This window comes from Cottoperca gobio, chromosome 24 (assembly GCF_900634415.1).
Source record: "Cottoperca gobio chromosome 24, fCotGob3.1, whole genome shotgun sequence".
NCBI lineage: Eukaryota > Metazoa > Chordata > Actinopteri > Perciformes > Bovichtidae > Cottoperca > Cottoperca gobio.
In genome coordinates this window covers 1,445,184-1,464,425 of record NC_041378.1, presented here as the reverse complement: position 1 = coordinate 1,464,425, position 19,242 = coordinate 1,445,184, and the positions used below count along the sequence as shown (strand labels likewise).

General features: G+C 45.4%; 1 protein-coding gene and 1 long non-coding RNA gene across 3 annotated transcripts; both read left to right on the top strand.

Annotated features, from left to right (window-relative positions):
- Nucleotides 1–594: 594 nt before the first annotated feature.
- hivep2a (HIVEP zinc finger 2a) lies at nucleotides 595–19,128 on the top strand. Of its 2 annotated transcripts, XM_029462708.1 has the most exons (15): nucleotides 595–670; nucleotides 777–853; nucleotides 986–2,331; nucleotides 2,586–4,456; nucleotides 4,655–4,915; nucleotides 5,186–5,354; nucleotides 5,614–5,707; nucleotides 5,951–7,745; nucleotides 7,919–8,076; nucleotides 10,879–11,054; nucleotides 11,578–11,679; nucleotides 13,293–14,154; nucleotides 14,336–14,426; nucleotides 15,526–15,645; nucleotides 16,084–16,818. In XM_029462708.1, the coding sequence occupies exons 3-15, from the start codon at nucleotides 1,344–1,346 to the stop codon at nucleotides 16,816–16,818; spliced, it is 7,422 nt and encodes a 2,473-aa protein (XP_029318568.1). In that variant the 5' UTR covers nucleotides 595–670; nucleotides 777–853; nucleotides 986–1,343. The 2 variants fall into 2 exon arrangements, with proteins under 2 accessions (XP_029318568.1, XP_029318569.1); XM_029462709.1 differs by lacking the exons at nucleotides 595–670; nucleotides 777–853 and having other exon boundaries at nucleotides 1,344–2,331; nucleotides 16,084–19,128.
- LOC115028842 (uncharacterized) lies at nucleotides 14,518–15,428 on the top strand. Its single transcript, XR_003834594.1, has 2 exons — nucleotides 14,518–14,615; nucleotides 14,820–15,428. It is a non-coding gene; the product is annotated as an uncharacterized LOC115028842 (long non-coding RNA).
- Nucleotides 19,129–19,242: the final 114 nt, after the last annotated feature.

The window sequence follows — 19,242 nt, the reverse complement described above, 5'->3', positions numbered from 1 at the left end:
CAGCAGGTGTGTGTGTGTGTGTGTGTGTGTGTGTGTGTGTGTGTGTTCTGCGGCTCTCTGCTGTCAGGTGCTGGTGTGGTTGAAAAACGTTAAAGAACGGAAATACACACATATACACTGTGTTTACTGCAGTGTTTGCAGTGCAGTTGCAATGCCTGCAAGTATTGTATCTACCAATGTGTGTGTGTGTGTGTGTGTGTGTGTGTGTGTGTGTGTGTGTGTTCTCTTGTTTGCTTTTTGAAAGAGTACATACCAAGTTAGATCAAACTATGACACCCAGAGAGGAAGGAAAGGTGCTAGTGCTGATGGCTGCTCTTCGACTTGGCCTTTTTGGACGCCTACACACATTATGACACACCGACGTCACTTCCACAGCGCTATTTATAAGCCTTTGTGTCTTTTTAGGAACAGCGTGGGTTTGCTTTGCATCGGTGACTCACTGAGTGGAAGGAGGAGGGAGGGCGGGAGGGAGGAGGAAGGGGTGGAAAAGGCAGAAAGCACAGATGGATTCCTGTGTGAAGAAACTAACTGAGCAATCATTTACATGACATTTACATTCGCACATCAGGCATGACAACTTAATGAGTCTTCTCTGTACAACAAAGTATGTTGTGTTGCACAGTGTTATTATTATTGTACATTATTGATTTCAACACATAACCAACTTATGGTAAGACGGAGATGTCAGGCTGCAGGTGGAGTTTTGGATTGTATATATAGATAATTCTGTAAACTATACTAAACTATTTGGCTTTTTCTCTTTTGTTTTGGTGCAGGTCTTTGCTTGAGAAAACTGGATGACGTTTGAAGCTGAGGAAAGAAGATCTACAAGCACCTTTCTCTAAAAAAAAAAGTTAGTATTTATCCTTTGATTATATTCAGTATGTTTTTTACCTTACTTTACTGCAGCTAATAAATACACTGTTCATTTTAAAATGCACTCCACAAATTTACAAAGTTTTTCTTCTTTTTGTCTGCTCTCCAGATCACTCAAGGATTCTTCTGTCATTCGATGAACCGGACAGAAAAACGACGCCCAGCAATATTAGCAACATTAGTGTTTACAAAATGGCAAAAGGAGAGAAACATTTCTGATGTTATCCACTAAGGCTCCCCTTATATTTCCACTTCCTGATTCCTGTTTTCAGCCTGACTTTATAATCAGTCTATTTCAGCAATGGACGGGTACTTCCTGTTTCTGTGAACTTGTTGGCAACCCTCAAAGGTTCAGCTATCATGACTGCTAGTTTTGGGACCTTGTAACCCTCCAAAACCCATCCCCCCAACTCCCCCACCATCCCCTCCCTCCTCCCTCTTCTAACCCCCTGAAGAGCTTCACGAAAATGGAGGCTCGTGAATCTGCCGCTGGGCATAGATGCTCAAATAAGGATCTAGTGAAGGAGAAGGCGCCTCTGCAAAGAAAGTGGGCGTCCGAGCCCTCTGCTACCACCAAACGAAGCACTTTTGCTGACCAAGAGGCAAAACACCGTGAGAGTTTGCCTTGTGGTGCGACGGGGGGATCAGCACCCCTGCAGAAGTACGCAATTACAGGGAATTCTAGTAAGCTGCTATCTGGACCTTCTGCAGTTGGGGCCATGGGAGGTCCGCCATCTCAAGACCCCCATGGGCCCTTTGCTCAGGGGTTCCCAAGGGGATACTCCTACCAACTTGGCCAGCCGTACCCTCAGCACCCCCAATCTGAGCGCTTCCTCTCAGGAGCAAAACCCCAGCCAGGTCTAGAGCCTCATGCTTGGCCATTTGCCGGCCAGTTGCCCTCGGATGACCTGTACCCTGTAGGACACCCAGGACACACTCATCCTCATGGGGCTGGGGCAGGGAGGTTTCCCCGCCAGAAATCTCCCAGTTTACCCAGCTCCTTCGGACAGTATTCTCAGTCAGGCCCTGAGCCTGGAGAGGAGGGCTACAGCAAAAAAGAGCAGAAGCCGAAAAAGCCTGGTAAGTACATCTGTCACTACTGTGGTCGAGCTTGTGCCAAGCCCAGCGTCTTGAAGAAGCACATCCGCTCACATACTGGAGAGAGGCCATATCCATGTGTACCCTGTGGCTTTTCCTTTAAAACTAAGAGCAACCTTTACAAGCATCGCAAGTCCCATGCTCATGCCATCAAGGCTGGACTCGTACCATTTTCAGAGCTAGCTGTGGCCCGCAGTGGGGACATGGACCAGGCATCCCCAGCGGGAGATACTGAGGTCCACTCAGATGGAGAGCAGAGTACCGACACAGATGAGGAAGGTGTGGAGGGCTCCACCATGCTGACAGACAAAGACAGCCCCATCCCGCAGATCCCCTTTGAAGCTGACAAGAATACAGGTAATTTTCCCCATCTTGAGAATCATCCATAAAAAGTTTTTAGATGCATAAAGTTCTCAGTTCTCATCACAGTGAAATCTATATTTGTTAAGGTTTTAAATGCATTAACTTGCATTAAAGAACTGCATGTTTAACTCAGCTTCAGCTGCACTCATTCACTGCCTACATGTCTATATTTTATGCTCAAATGTTTTGCTAAATTCTAATCTGTTTACTTTTCTCTATATCATGCTAAACCTTTTCTTACTGTGTAGGTGGTGTGGGACCAGCATATGCAGACTCAGCTGAAGAGCTGCTGGTGGGATCTATAAAAGTGCCTATCCTTATTGTACCCAAGCCTGGGGGAGTTCCCTCCACGGGGATGGAGTGCCCACCCTTTCAGGACATAAAGGGGTCACACCACATGTTGGCATCCCATGCTGGCGCAAGAGCGCATTCACTGGATGACTCCCCTACCATCAAACAACGTTTGGCCCTGAGGCTGAATGAGAAAAAAGGTCAGGACTCTGACTCTGCCATGTCCCAGTCCCTGAACCTCCTCAGCCCTCATAGCAAGGGCAGCACAGACTCTGGATACTTTTCACGCTCTGAGAGTGCTGAGCAGCAGATCAGCCCTCCAAATACTAATGTCAAGACGTACGAAGAGATTATGTTTGGTCGAACTTGGTACTGCCGACCCGACTCCAGATCTAGACAGTCTATCACAGTTGGCATGGCAGGGGCAGACCCCAGCAGCCTAGCTAGCTTAAAGCAACCGGGTGCTATTCTGGACATGGGGAAGATAGCTGAGGATCATATCTGTTTCCGAGGAGATGTAGGAGTCTCGGGAGATCCCAAGCAGTATCCAACAGGACCCTGTCAAAGCAGTACAGGCCTTCTGGAGCCTCCATCAGATTCTGGGCACCTTATTAGGAGTAACTCCATGCCAACTTCCTCCCCTCCTAACCTAAGTGTCCCCCCAGCGATTCGAGGCAGCCACTCATTCGATGAGATGATGGCGCCGGATGATGTGTTTTACCCACCAGGGCGCAGACTCAGAAGGCAGGCTGCATTTGAACATTCAGCCAACGAAGCCCATGTAGGAGAGGCTGAGGGCTATGGACACATGCCCAAGAATTTAGCTTCATCTCTAGGTATGAAGCTTGGTGAGCGCAACCCAGGAATCCCAGAGCACATTTCCTACAGCCCATATGGTACTAAAATTAGCATGTCAGAAATAGCCACAAGAAAACGGAGGAAAGAGAAGAGTGTTGGGGATGAAGACGACAGCCCTGGGCACTGTGACAGTAGCTGTAGTGGTTCAGTGGAGATGATAGGGGACTATGAGTTTAGACAAGGTAGTCTTGATGGGTCGAGAGCCACCCCAACAGGAAAGGGCTCTCTTCACAGCGCCCACAGCCAGTCTGACAGCTTTGATACCTGTGCCAGCATGTGCTCTGAGGATATTGCATTGTTTCCTGAGTCTGAGTGCAGGAAAGCAGTTGTGAATGTCATATCAGTCATCCAGCACACCAACTCCCTCAGTCGGCCAAATTCCTTTGAGAAGTCAGAGTCCTTTGAGCATCCAGGTTATCATACAGATAAAGCTCTATCTAGCCAGTACTCCGAGCAATCGGACACAGATATCTTTGAAGATGCTCTGAGTCCTGAATCTGCCCTACTGCTGCGAGCAGAGAGCATGGAGCAGCAACTACAAAGTGACAGTGACCTGGCTTCCCTCTCGTCTTCGTCAGCTGCACCATCACCTGGCCAGCCTTATCAGGGGCCACACAAACTAGTCCGACAACCCAACATCCAAGTTCCTGAGATCAGGGTAACGGAGGAGAAAGACACAGAAACTCCAATGACAAAGGAACCGGATAAGCAGCCGCAGCATGTGGAGGAGTTCCAGCTGCCACAGAGGAGTGATACACTCGCCCAGATGCCATCGGAAAAGCTCCCACCCAAGAAGAAGAGGCTGCGCCTGGCGGATATGGAGTACTCATCGGGGGAATCAAGCTTTGAGTCAACGTGCACCAGCCTTTCTCGCAGTCCCAGTCAGGAGAGCAACCTGTCCCACTCCTCCTCCTTCTCCATGTCCTTTGACAGAGAGGAAGGCCTCAAGTCTGTCTCACCCACCAAACAGGTACCCCATTATATGTTTTAATACTTTAAGTATCTTAGCTACCCCTCCAACAGTTTTAGCAAGGTTTTCATAGTACCCACTGCTTGCATTGGTCCTACAATGGTTACGTTTCATTATCATTCCTGGTTTAAACTTGTAATGGCTCTTACTGGCTATGTTTTCCAAATTTAACAATTTTCTTTGTTTATTCTGAACCAGGATGACTCGTTGACATCTGGTAGTGGACCTAAGCAGTCAGAGTTCCTGACGGTACCTGGCAGTGGTCATTCCAGCCACTACCAGCAGAGAGAGATGAGGAGGTCTTCATCCGAGCAGGCACCCTGCACGCTGCCCACAGAGTTTCCTGAAATGCGCAGTAAATCGTTTGACTATGGAAGCTTGTCCACCTCCAGACAGGGAGAGATATACTGCAGTGCCTCTGCAATGAAGGAACGCCGGCGTGGATATCTTGTCCGACAGGTAGCATAAAAAACTCTATACTATTGTAATTCTTAAATATGTATTTCTTTTTACAGCTTGAGCACCTATGTACCCTGACCTAAATGGCAGAAGAGAAAGGGGGCACAGTAAGGTCCAAGGCACAACAAAAAACTGGTTTCTTGCCTCCTCCATCTAGTTTATCCAAATGCCCTCACACTATATCATTACATTGTGACTGCGCCTACGTGTAGATGTACTTACTGTACTTAAAATCACACCAATTTCTCTGCTTACACATACATTTGACAGGCTTCACTGAGTGTTTATCCAGAGGCAGTCATCCAGGAACCAGGGGTTGCTGAGATGTCAATCAAACAGGAGGTTCTGGAACATGGGACGTGGCCTGGTCCAACAGGATCCCCCCACAGCAGCAGCGATGTAGCCAGCAGAAACAAGAGAGTTGGCAGTAGCACTGGTGGTAAGCCTTACATTACACATTAAACTGTGTTGTCAAATTATCTGTAGTTGCTTAGTCATTTGTGATACTTTTCCAAACATCTCATTCCAATTGCAGATAACATGTGCCGGAGTCTTTCTCTACTCAATAAACTAGGCATGGTTTGAAGTGTTGGAATTAGTTGTTTCATTATGGGAGTAGTATATGGGATTTATTTTGTAGGGAAGAATTTTATTTCAAAATACATTACATCAAATAATTGTTTATGTTTTATGCACAGGTGTAGGATCTCACCAACACCAACAGCACCATCAGCATCTCCTCCAGCAGAGTATCAGTGAGGACAGCTTGCAAGACGAACCTCTCTATAGCAGGTAAGAAATGTGGGGTTTCCCTACGCAACCCTAAAATTACTAATAGCACTTCTTATTTAGCTATGATAGCATGGACACAATTCAAACAATATGAATTGCAAATTCACAAAAATGTTGGTACTCTTTCAACAATTGCAATTGCCTACTTCTCCAAGTGGTTCCCATATTATAATATGCTTTTTTTAAATTACTTGTACTTGATTTGAAGAAAAATAAGAGTATTCAACCTTTTCTCCATACTAGAACCTATCAGCATCGCTTGCAGGCCCAGGGCTCGTCATCTGAGGGAGAATATCAAGGTCATGAGGTCATGAATAAGGAAGTAATCCAGCAGTACCCGGGTGGTCCTCCCTTCCTTTCCTACCAGCAACCAGGTATTTTCTGGAGTCAGGATGCTGGTCAGACACCCAGACAGCAGCTGACCCTCCAGGCCCAGCAGCAACTCCAAAAACTCCACATCAGATCACCAGGCTCCCTTCCTGGACACCCACTGCACAAACAACAACCGCTCCACTCTGTGCAGCAAATCCATGATCAGCAGCCACATGATAGAAAATCAGAAAGCCCAATCCCTCAGATTTACCCTGCCTCTTTATCATCTCGCAGCTCTCCCCTGTCCCAGCAACAACAGCAAAACGTTGCTTGTCTCTCCTCCAAGCACTCTCTGCCTAGTTCCGCCACCACCTCCATGCATCTGCAGCAGGTTCAACCTGTCTTTGCCACCCAGAACCTGGGCTCCCATGCCTCTCTACCTGGTTTGCTGGTTCCTGTGCGGATACAAACCCATGTGCCATCATATGGTAGTGTTATGTACACCAGTGTTAGCCAGTTGATGGCTACCCATGGCAGTGGGGCGCAAGGGGTAGGCTCAGCCAGGCTAGGCTGTGCAGACAACAGCAACATGTCTCCTCCATTTTGTGCTGTGAGTGTCAGCAAACCACCTGGAGGAATTGGAGGAGGTATAAGTGGGACAGGTTTCAACCTATCACAATTTCTCGGACAGACCGATGGCGCAGCGCTGCGCAACCCACCCTGGAAAATTACAGATTCATTACCAGATCAACGCCTGAACACAGGGATCCCACTCTCATTAACATCAGGCACCATATCCACCACAGACGCCTCAGGATCTGGCATCGGAGGCAGCAAGCGCATGCTTTCCCCCACCAGCTCTCTGGAGCTCTTCATCGACACAAAGCAGCAGAAAAGAGTGAAGGAGGAGAGGATGTATGGACAGATTGTTAAGGATATGAGTGCAGTGGAGCTGAGTGGAACTGAAAGCAGTAGCAAACCTGAAAAGTTGCAGGGCAGAGGTCAACGAGCTCGTCTGAAGAGTGAAGGCTCCATGGATGATTCTGAAAGGATGTCCTCTTCTCCTCCACTAAGTGACTTCCCTGTTGCAACCAAGATTGCCATTCCCGTCCGTTCCTCCGCCCCCTACCTCTCTGATGTTCCCCGGGCGGAGAGCTTCACTCCTCCTCTCCAGATTATCACAGACCATTCCCCAGTTTCAGGTGGCCGGGACTCCCCGGAGGAGTTTGATGTGGACGATTCAGCCCCAGAGGGCCGCTCCAGTCCACAGTCCATGCTGTCCTCCAACGATGCAGAGGACACTGACAACACAAATCACCCTACTCCGGGTAAAACCCCAGTCAGCATGCTGGTTCAGCTAACTGCCAACCAAAGTGCCGGATTATCTGGAGCAGTGGGCCAGACTTTGCTTCTCACGGATGTAGCTGACGTCCAGCAGTTTTTCCAGTTCCCAAGCCTGCGCACTATGAGCAGAGTCAGCTGGTGTTTCCTAAACTACACCAAACCCAACAGCACCCAAACTACCTTGCATAACTCTGTCTACAACTCATGGAGTTTAAGCTCATACAACCCCAATCCCCTGAACCTTAGCACCAAGGCTGCATTGGCCCTGTTGCGGTCCAAACAGAGGAGCAACACTGATGTGATGTACTCGAATGCAGCCATGTCGCCACCCAGCTCTGGAAAGCTGGTGTCATCTGTGGCCTGGAAACTGAGGTTTGATCAGGTATGTCCAGATCTAGAAGTTTAAAACAGTGTTAAAATACAAAACAATGCAGGAAAGAGTTTCTGTGCGCATGCATAGGTGCAAATATATAGAAACACACGCACTGGAAGTGTGAAAGGTTCATTCTTAATACTCCTCTCCTCTCTTTTCTTCTTCCTCTCTCATCTCTGAAGTTGAAACCAGAGCTGATGCCAGTGGATGTCAGTCATTTCGGGAGGAAGATGAAGGGGGTGATGTCGTGGGACCGTTCGAAAGAGGAGCAGGTAGAGAAGGAGGTCTCAGCCAAACAGCCCAACACCGAACCTACTCGCATCAAGATCTTCGAAGGCGGGTATGTCCTGCAAATACGTACACAAATCCAAAAACTTTAATCCAATATTCTTGATGAATAGCACACATATGTTCTAGGATTTTTTGATGGTACTTTCTGAAAAATAAATAGGAGATTTGCCTTTTAGAGCATTTAAATGTAGTTCAAGCTGAACTTTAAGAACTTCTGTTTCAGCATAATTAATCGGAAAATCTTCTTAGGAATGAAAAAAGAAAAGACTTTACAACCTTTTCTTTGGGCTTAATGTTTCTGTGAGCGTCAGGCCAACAGCCTGAGCCTGGTGAACCATCGCAGGCCAACAGCTTGAGCTGCTTCGCTGTAATTGGACGTCGGCTTTCATAATTCTTGCTCTCACTTTTATAGATGGGTGTGAAGTGGGATCTGTCCCTCATTAGTTGTATTTTAAAGGCTGTTTCACACAGTTTTTCTAACATCAGCAACTGTATTTATTTATTCTCTTTATGTTACGAACTTTTTATATTTTATTAGATTTCTTTTATATGTATATTTAACAAGTATCTCACTCATAATTTGTTTTATTATTCAATAGTGACCTCAAACCATAAGTACAATACGTGGCCTCCTGCTGACACTGAAACATTTACACTTTTGTTTTTGACTGATACGACTTCGGACGGTTACATGATTTAAAAAGCTTATTTACTTCTGCACAACTAAACACGAGATCTTCTTTACTTATTCTTTGATTGCAAGTGTTTTAGATTTGAATCTTATTTTTGACAATTGTTTATCGTGTTATATTTAAGCAAAGATTTGAAAACTTTGGCATCTTTTGTTCACTAAAAAGGGATTTTGCAGAAAGACTTTATAAGGTATTTATATCGAAACTCAATCATTCAAAGGATCCAGTTGTTGTGCAGTGAGATCTTTTCTCATTGTGAAAGACTTTGATTGTGTTGATTGATTGACATCCACAAAGTGATGCGATGTGGATTTTGAGCAATAGCAATAAAGCCAAGAAGATCCTTTAATATTAATTATCATGTTATTAAAGTCACATAAAACCTATTTTCTGCATAGAAAACACAGGAATTTGTCCCAAAACATAAATTAAATGGTCAAATAAAATCCTTATAAGGGAGTCAAAGCTCAAACCTCTGTAGTTTGAGACATTCCTACAGAATCATAATGTTTTATAGTCTTATAGTAGAGCCAATAAGACCAAGGTTACTGAATGGAACAGACGGTGCAGACACACACACACATGCAAATTCCTGCTCACACACACACACACACACACACACACACACACACACACACACATGCAGGGGGTTATTAAATGCAGCAGACAGTGAAGTAATTCTCTTTTGTCCCCAAAGGACACTTTAGAAGCAATAAGTGGATAAAAGCATACAAACAGGGGATGGGCAAAGATACACACACACACACACACACACACACACACACACACACACACACACACACACACACACACACACACACACACACTCACACACACACACACACACGCTTACAAGTAACAAGCAAACAGACAAAACAAAGCAATTCTTGTAAAAGAAAAACAGACGGGATTAAAATCTTTGTGGATAAAAGAAATGCTGCACGTTCCTGTAGTTGTGAAAGACAATCGGCTTCATGATCTCACCGTGTGCTGTAAAGAAAATACAATAACACAAAATAATCATAATTCATTTTCATAACTGGCCGCAGCTGTGTAAACGTCTCGCCTCAGAAGTTCCTCTCCGGGTGAAAGTGAAGTTCTTCTCGCAGACGGATCGTTTGATGAACCTGATATCTGACCTTCACACAGGAGGCCCTGAACTACACATTACAGTCCTGCAGACAGGAAACAGCTCACCAGATGCTTTTCCACTAGTTCACCACCACAGAGAACCTGAATATGATGCTTCTGCAGAGCAGCAGACTACATTTACCAGCGTTTGACTGGCGGTCGGTGGTAACTTCTCTCCCTGACAGACTCACGCAGACACTGATCCGGCTGCCAAGTGTCCGCTGTTTCACTCCAAGCCTCTTTCGGGATAGAAATCATGTCCGACAGTGATGGCTTGTGTTTTTTTTAGAGTCTTGTAAAGGGATAAGTGGGACCCGAGGGAGGGCTGTGGTTATCTGTTTTTAGAAAAGAGGAACCAGCATGAAGACGATGAACACAAAGCCCAGAGGTGGAACGCTGCTTTGTTCCCCATGGTAGCTTCTGATCCCTTGGAACAAAAAAACCTCCAGTTTAAATACATGTGTGTGTTACGACCAGGTGTCTCCAGAGGCCTGTACAGGTGCATTCAACCAGGAACTCATGTGCAAACTAGAAGGACACTCGGAGATCACAGAACGTCTCGCAACGTTAACGAAAGTGAGAAGTAAAGCCCCATGTTTCAGATCCGCTACACACTTAAATGAGTTGCTCCTCGGCGCCTGCTGACAAACAAACAAACAAACCCAAACATAACATAACGTAACATAACCTCCTTGGTGGAGGTATAAACCTCTGTGTGTGTGTAAGCCGATAGGTAACAAGAGATGCATAAATAGACAGTAAAGCAGCACTAATGTTATTACATTGGTAATAATCAACTCATTTAATTAGTTTATTTCCAAGCGTAAAGAAGAATAAAGGAACAAACACATTGTCGTTGGATAATTACTTCATTGTTAGAGTTCAATCTTAATAAGTAAGAACAGAATTTAAGGTAATAAGTAAAGAAATCCTGTTTAAAGATTTAAGATCAATAAATCAATAAAACGTATTAGCATTGTACAGAGAGAGACAGAAACACGTCACCACACAGTCTCTGTTTCTTGCAGGTATAAATCCAATGAGGATTACGTTTACGTTCGTGGTCGCGGTCGGGGGAAATACATCTGCGAGGAGTGCGGCATCCGCTGCAAGAAACCCAGCATGCTGAAGAAACACATCCGGACGCACACCGACGTCCGGCCGTACGTCTGCAAGTTCTGCAACTTCGCCTTCAAGACGAAAGGTAGGGCTTCTCTTCCCTCGGTGCGTCTTCAGGCTGCTTGTTTATTTTCTGACTGCGTCTGATCCTCATCGAGGTAGAACACATTTGTATCATCATTGTGCAGTAAAACCTTTATTTTAAATAATATTTTCACGTGTTTGAAGCTTTTTTAAGACGGAAAACTAAACATTAGAGCTTAAAGTGAAGAGTGAAACTGTTCCTGTGGTCGGACAGGAAGATGTTGACATCTGACCTTTAATAAATAAATACATTATCTCCCTCTTTCTATACAAATGTATCTGGCATTCAACCAAGAGTTACGTTTTGTAATCGTGTCATTAAATTACATTATGTATAAATTATATATCATTAGTAATAGTGCAATTTTGTGGCCTCACACCTTCCACCGTTTCTATTTCCCTCTTTCTTTATCACCGCCAAACAAGCTCTGGCTTCCAGTAAGACTAGTCGAAGGGTCATTAAATGTGTGTGTGTGTGTGTGTGTGTGTGTGTGTGTGTGTGTGTGTGTGTGTGTGTTTTATAGGAAACCTGACGAAGCACATGAAGTCTAAGGCTCATATGAAAAAGTGTCTGGAGTTGGGAGTCTCCATGTCTTCTGTTGAGGACACCGAGGCGGACGAAGGAGGTAGGAAACACACACACACACACACACACACACACACACACACACACACACACACACACACACACACACTGCTGTGTCTTGTTGAATGCTGCCTGCAGTGTCTCTGGCTCGGTGCGGTTGTACAGGGACAATTAGTATAATGGAAAGCAGAGCTCCTGTCAGACGAACACACTCGACACACACACTTCAACAAATAGACAGAAAACATCCTTCCACCATTTGTTCCCAGTTTGGAGTTTCTTATTAGATTACTATAATAATCCCACAACTTGTTTTGCAGTCAGTTCTCAGTTATCAGCTGATCTGATGTAAATAATCTGGTGGAATATTCTCTCCAGGCTGCGACGCTCAGCGTTAATCTTTTGATGACTTGATAATGAAGCTGGAAATGAGTGAGATTAGTTGTATTATCTTGTATGTTCACCATTAACAAGAACAACTTCTCCGTCTTCCCTGAAGTTTGAAGCTTCTTACACTGAGCTCATGTTATGATCTGACATCTGAGTGCTGAGTCAGCAGGATGCCAACATTTATCAGCAACACTATTATTATAATATAACAAACACTTATAATTAGTTCTGTGCCAAAGATCTGACCTTCACTTCCACCAAAAACAAATGATTGAATATCCAGTACACCTCGTGTTACTACGTCATTATAGACTTTGTATCTGAGTAGAAACATCTGAACCACAGACTAGTCTAAATATCTTATCGTCAGCGTCATAATGTACAAACGTCATTTTCCACCATGTAGACCACCAACATTTGAGTGTGTGTGTGTGTGTGTGTGTGTGTGTGTGTGTGTGTGTGTGTTGGCTCGGCATTTACACACACACACACACACACACACACTGGGGTGTTAGTTCTCTCCGCTGGAGGACGAAATTGATGGAAAAAAGAGGATAAAATATATTTCATATAAATATTTTTATCATTTTGACTCCTGGCTCGATGGATCTCATTAGTGTGTCTCTTCATAAACTTTGACTTTTTACTACGAAGAGTCAACAAAACAACTTCTTTATTAGATATCAGCCAATCAGCTCCAGCTATAGGAAGTGCTGCTCGGTTACCTGCCAGCATTGCTGTGCAGCTGCTGTGCAGACGTCTGCACAGCAGCTGCAGACATCTGCAGACGTCTGCACAGCAGCTGCAGACGTCTGCACAGCAGCTGCAGACGTCTGCACAGCAGCTGCAGACAAACACACGTTTCAGGGTTTTGTCTCAAATAACTTTGTTTTATTGTGTTTTATACTTTATGGGTTTGAGCTGGTGGGAATGTGGCTTCAGTGTTGTTTAGTTTCTCTTTCTGTTACCGCATATTAACACAAACTGTTTCTCTCTCTCCACTTTCTCTTCTTTTGTTTGGTGATCGCTTCCTCTTCCTCTTCCTCTTCCTTTACTGTCTCTTTTCCTTTTGTTTTCCTGCACTCTCTGCTTTCCTTTTCTCTTCCTCTTCCTCTTCTATCTTATTATCCTTCTCTTCTTCCTCTCCCATTTCCTCTACTTTTATTTTCCTCTTCTTCTACTTGCTCCTTTTCCTCCTCTACCTCCTCCTCTCTTCTGTTTCACTTCCTCCTCCTCTTCCTCCTCCTCTTCCTCTTCCTTTAGATGTCGGAGAGGAAGGCCAGAGGTCTGAAAAGATGTCCAGAGGCAACATGGCGGAGCACCAGTTCTCAGACGCCGACGACTCTGACGGCGGAGAGGACGACGCCGATGATGTGGACGATGACGATGACGACGAGGATGACTATGACGGCGACTCCACGCCGAAGACCCGCTCGCGCTCCACCAGCCCGCAGCCTTTCAGCCTGCCCTCCATGTCAATCACAGCTGTGGCCTCCTCCCACCCCGCTCCTCACCTCTCTCATCACTCAGCGTCTGACTTCATGGGCAACACCAACAAGCCCCCGCTGTTTGGCTACTTCACCACCGTGCCGAGCATCCAGATCACTCCGCAGGCTCCACCTGGCGAGCACAGCCAGGCAGAGTACCAGCGAGGCCTGCAGAGGGCGCTGGGCGGCAGGCTGCTGGCTCCACCCTCCTCCTCCATGGATGAAGACCTCGCCGTCCCGTCCCCAGACCTCTCCTCCCCCTCCTCCCGCCTGTCCTCGCCCGGGCTTGACGTCTCCCGCTGCCCGTCCCCAATCTCCCCGTCCTCCTCGCCTTCTGGCCGCCGATACCTCTCCCCACGTCGCGACCTCTCGCCCCGCGCCGGACACCTCTCACCCCGACGGGACATCTCTCCTCTGCGTCACTGCTCCCCCAAGAGGGACCTGGGGGCAGCAGGGGGCTACAGGCGAGACCTCTCCCCCAGGAGGGGCCACCTCTCGCTGCTCTCCCCTCTCTCCCGGCCCACGTCTCCGGCAGGAAGAGACTACAAGCGTGACCTTTCACCTCGAGGCCGCCACAGGGCGATGATCCGGCCTGTGTCTCCTCGCAGAGGGCTCCACCAACACCTCCACCACCAGAGGTGAGTCGAGTGGGGGGGTCTTTATACATGTATTATTCAATTCAGGGAGAGGTGCCACCAAACTCCATCTTGGGTTATTGTTTTGGATGTGAGACCCCTGGTGGCAGAAAAGGATTTGGAGGAAAGTTTTCTACTTGATGAAAATTTAACGTGGTTTTTCTACTTGTCATGCGACTCCCAGCCAGCAGAGTGGATCTCGGGGCCTCAGGCAGGGACACCAGGCAGAGCTGAGCATTCTGGGACGTCGCAGAACCAGCGCAGAGATGGAGACGGTAAGAAAGCATAACACAAACTAATGAGAGACTTTATAGTTGAGTGTGAATAAGTTCTGTTATTCTTACCCGTCTCTGTTCTCTTTAATGTGTTGGCCGACTTTGGTCTTTTGTGGTCGTGGAAAGCTACACGAGCAGCATCACAGACATGGATTCTTGCATTTTGGGAAGACTTCATTACTCAGCTCTGTGAGTTGGCTTGATATGAGCAGCAGGGTTTTGTGAACGCTCACTTGCTACCGTTTAAATGTTACATGTTGCTGATAAATGTCAGTGCGTCCCTTGTTGTTTCCACTGAGCCTGGCAGGAGGGTTTGATTTGGAAAGTTGTGCTGAGCCTCGTCTTTGTTAGCAGCGATGGAGCGCTCCACTTGATATGTTTTTTAACATTCAGGTGCTTCACTGTGACTTGGTGAACTTTCTGACACTCTGCTGTGAACCTGAAGCAGAAATGTTGGGAAAAGACAGAAAGAAGGAAAAAAGAAGGAGCTGAGGAGAAAAGCGTCTGGCAGACGGAGCAGAAACATTCAGAGAGGATGAGGGAATAAAGAGCGAGGCAGATCGGCCGAGCGCGTTAGAGAGAGGGATGATTGAAGATAGGGCTGCTGGGTTTTGGTGGTAATGGGATCTTGGCCGGCGTTGGTGTGGTTAATAACGCGGCTGTTTTTCTTCTTAAGAGCTCTACTTCAAGCTCTGGCTTCTGCTGCTGCTCCACTTAAACAAAGCGTGAAGCAGCGAGTGAGACTGGCTCGGCTTTGATAACCGACCGTTCTGCAAATGATAGATTAATGTTTGAACAACCATTACACATGCACAAGACGTTTGAGCCTCCATGCTTCGTATTTGTTTTTCTTACCAACACCTGCCGTCCAGCACAACCACACATTACTGTTCATTTAGTTTCTAACAAAATATTAAATGTGTGTGTGTGTGTGTGTGTGTGTGTGTGTGTGTGTGTGTGTGTGTGTGTGTGTGTGTGTGTGTGTGTGTGTGTGTGTGTGTGTGTGCCGTGGCATCATATATAAATGTCTAAAAGATGAACAAAGAGGAAGAAAGAAAGATGGCGTCCATGTTTTCATGTTCATCTCTTGTGTTTCCAGGAACATTGTCTCGGCTCACCGTCGCCAGGGGAACAGGACCAGGGCAGTAGCCGCGGTAACCGGTGCAGCTCTCCTCACCAGGTCCTGTTCAGTCACCTTCCTCTTCACTCTCAACTCCAGGTATTTATTTTATCTTGTATGTCTTGTGTTTGAATGTTATATTTTATTTTGTAAAAATGTATTTCATATAATTTTATAGAATGTATTATTTTATCAAGATATTTATCATTTCGTTTGTTTTGTTTGTTTTATTGTGTATATATTGAATGTTATATATATATTTGTTTTTTATGTATTATTTTATTTTGATATGTTGGATAGTTAGTAATTATTATTTGCTTTGACATATGTTTTGTTTGTTTTATTTTTATCATTATTTATTTTTTTGTAGAGCATTTTGTAAATATACATGAAAAAGCACAGAAAGGGATATTATACGTATTTTAAATGTATTATTCTACATCTGCTGCTGTAAGACTTGTTACTTGTTATTGACACGTTCACTGTTGGTTTTGGGTTTTCTAAAACAAGTGACTTAAACTATGATTTTATTTTCAGGTGCGTTCACCGTTCCCGATGATCCCCATCGGAGGGATCCAGATGGTACACTCCGTCCACCAGCCCGTCACCTCCCCTGTGAGCCAGCAGGGGGCGCAGCAGATCGCATCCCGCCTGCTGCTGCAGAAGAACACATCGGAGGACTCCACCACCAGCGAGGCCGCCTCCCCTCATTTCACCGAGAGGGGAGTTCAAGGAGCAGCAGGAGGCGAGAGGCTGAGGGAGTCCACTTCCCCTCACCCCTCACCGCAGGAGAGGGAAGGAGGAGGAGTGAGGCGGGAGCAGGAGGAGAACATCCAGACCTGCACCAAGGCCATCGCCTCGCTCTGCATCGACTCGGAGGAGCTCGCCGAGCGAGGAGGAGGCAGAGGAGGTAGAGGGAAAAATGGAGGCAGAACTTCCTCCTCCTCTTCCTCCTCGTCTGCGTTGTCCTACGACTCCCATCAACAGCAGCGCTCGCCATCCATCTCCATGTCGCCGCCATCTCCTCACGCTTCGCCATCTCCTCCACAAGGTCCCGGGATACAGCACTTTAGCGGCCTGGAGATCAGGCCTCCCCACCCATCGATCCCCGCCTCCCCTCACTGCTCCTCCCCCTCTCCCTCCTTCTGCTCCTCTCCTCACCCTCCCAGCCCCGGCTCTGAACCCCTCCAGCCTCCGACAGTGTCCCAACCTGTGAAGCCGGAGAGAGACAGGGAGGCGGAAAGCACAAAGAGAAGCAAAGACGTGTCGTAGAGCTGCAGAAGAAGAACGAGGAGGAGAAATTATGGATTTTTTTTGTTTTGTTTTTGGATAATAGGAAGGGATGAAGTGCAACAGAGAGAGAAAAATTACTTTTGCACACTTTACACACATATTCTTCTACTTCACTTTATACATACACTCTCTCTCTCACATGAATCAATGCATACAAAGAAAAACAGCTCTCGTCATAAAAAGACTAAAAACAAACGGACTTCTGCAGTTTTAATGTTTATGTTCAGCATGCCTGTTCTAACCGGGGCCTGCTCTCACAGACGTTCTTATTTAAAGACTTAAAGAGGACCTGCGTACGGTTACACATGTACGGTAACTCCCACCAACACGAGCCGACTAAAATCTGCAAAAAAAATAAAAAGACTCTGTTTAAGCGGTACGTCAAAAAAAAACAAATCAAGACAGCTACGTGTGTGCCTTTTCTTTAATCTCTTTTGTTTGTTTGTTTTTTGCTTATATTCTTATAAGCAAACAAAGCAGGAAGGTAAATGTAAATACAATACTATCACGTTTTGCGTATCAGCTTTGTAATAAATGCAACCCCCCCCCTTCCTCCCCCCTTTTTCCTCCCCCACCTCCTGTGTTTTTTTTTGGACACCTTAAAGTCTCGACAAGCGATGTGAAGTTATGGATATTACTATTACGTACGGTTGCACTAAAACATATTTTTATATGAGTGAAATTTTAAAAATGGCTTTTTTTGTGTACAGCAGCAATTCTATAATACTATTTATTATTGTTACCATGTTTCATAAATTGTACATTTTTTCTTAAATGTCGTGGATGCCTTTTTCTATGTAAAGCATGGGGTTTTTGCTATCGCTTACATTAGGGCGAGGATATGTACACTGTAATATGGCTTTATATGTTAGACCTATTTATATATGTTTAAGTGAGCCTCCTCGCTTTAAGTGAGGTATATACACATAGAAGTAAGATTTACCAGAATATTTACCCAGCATATGAATACATACAGTATATAGAATCTATCAACCTGTCCGTCTCTCTATCTGCACTTAACATTTACAAAGACACTCACGTTAAGGTTTTAGGTAGTTAGCTTGTACGTTTTCTCTGCTGCCTGTCCCTGGTTGTGACCGTTCTTGTTTTTTACTGACCTTCGTGGTATTACTTCTTGTTTTACGATGCACAGACTTGCTCTCAGCATTAAGTGAATGAACATGCCTTCTTGCACCGTGGCATTCTGCTCAATTATTCGTTTTTAACCCGCCACCGCCGCCACACACAACCCCCCCCCCCCCCCCACGCTCCAACACAAATATCGATGTCACGCAGATTAAAGGTAGCTCCACTTTCTGAAAAACAATTTTGCTTGAATGATAGTTTTATTCGTCGGATATCTGAACGGCAAAAACATTCCAGTCCATGTAAATATTCAGTCAACCCCCCTGAACACACACACACACACACACACACACACATATACATCTTTTTGGCATTGATGCACATTGTGGCCGTGGCAATCAACCCACCGAGTTATTTAATGGCTTTATTTCTGGGGACACGTATACAAACACACACCAAACTCTCTGATAAATGCACCTTATGTTTCTTAGGATCTCTGCTGTGATCGTCCCCGAGCTCTCATCACTTGTCTTTTGCAGCAGACTTTGATTGAAATGGACGCGTTTAGGACGAGAACTGCTCTGAACCCCAAAACTGTCTGTAAAAATAATCATAATAATACGTTTAGTTGTGACATTGAGGCTTTCTGCTTTCTTTGACCCTCCTCCTCTCATGGACTTCCTCTTTGGAGCTAAGCAATATTTAAACCTCTGCTCAGCAGCAGAGAGAGTCTTTGTTGCAAGGCAACAATAAGTCAGGAGAAGCAGGGCGCCGCTGGAGGTTGTGGCGAGTCAGTGACACAACTCGTCTCTGGACAGTTTTGAGTCGGGCAGCTGCAATGTGAGTGTGTATCTGTGTTCTGTATCGGTGTGTATTCGACCAGTATATCCTCTTCTTACGACTTTTTTCTATTTCGATCCTCCCTCTGTTGTGTACACTTATCATGACGACAATGATGTCTTTAAAAAAAATCTCTTTCTCTCTTTCAAAGATATCAAAGCACAAGTCATTGTATAGAAATGACAACAATACAAAACAAAAAAGACAAAAAATAAAAGGTAAACGTGCATATAAAAGGGTAACTTTGTGATGGTGTTCTGTGGAATTAATACATATATCATGTATGACCCCAGTGGCAACAAGGAATCGCAGTAGAAGTGGAAAAAATGGATTGTTGTTTTCAAATAAATATGAATAGAATAATTTGTTTGTCTTCGCTCTTTTTTCTGCTGCTGGTTATTGTGTTTTATTGTGTTCGAACAAATGTTCAACGAGAACCAAATTACTTCAATTTAATCCAATATTTCTTTATTTAAC

What these genes read in the sequence shown, in the direction of transcription:
- hivep2a (XM_029462709.1), top strand. Translation starts at nt 1,344, where the DNA reads ATGGAGGCTCGTGAATCTGCCGCTGGGCATAGATGCTCAAATAAGGAT. An exon ending in GGAAACTGAGGTTTGATCAG is followed by an intron (nt 7,746 to 7,918) that starts GTATGTCCAGAT and finishes TCATCTCTGAAG; the next exon opens with TTGAAACCAGAGCTGATGCC. An exon ending in CCAGCGCAGAGATGGAGACG is followed by an intron (nt 14,427 to 15,525) that starts GTAAGAAAGCAT and finishes TTGTGTTTCCAG; the next exon opens with GAACATTGTCTCGGCTCACC.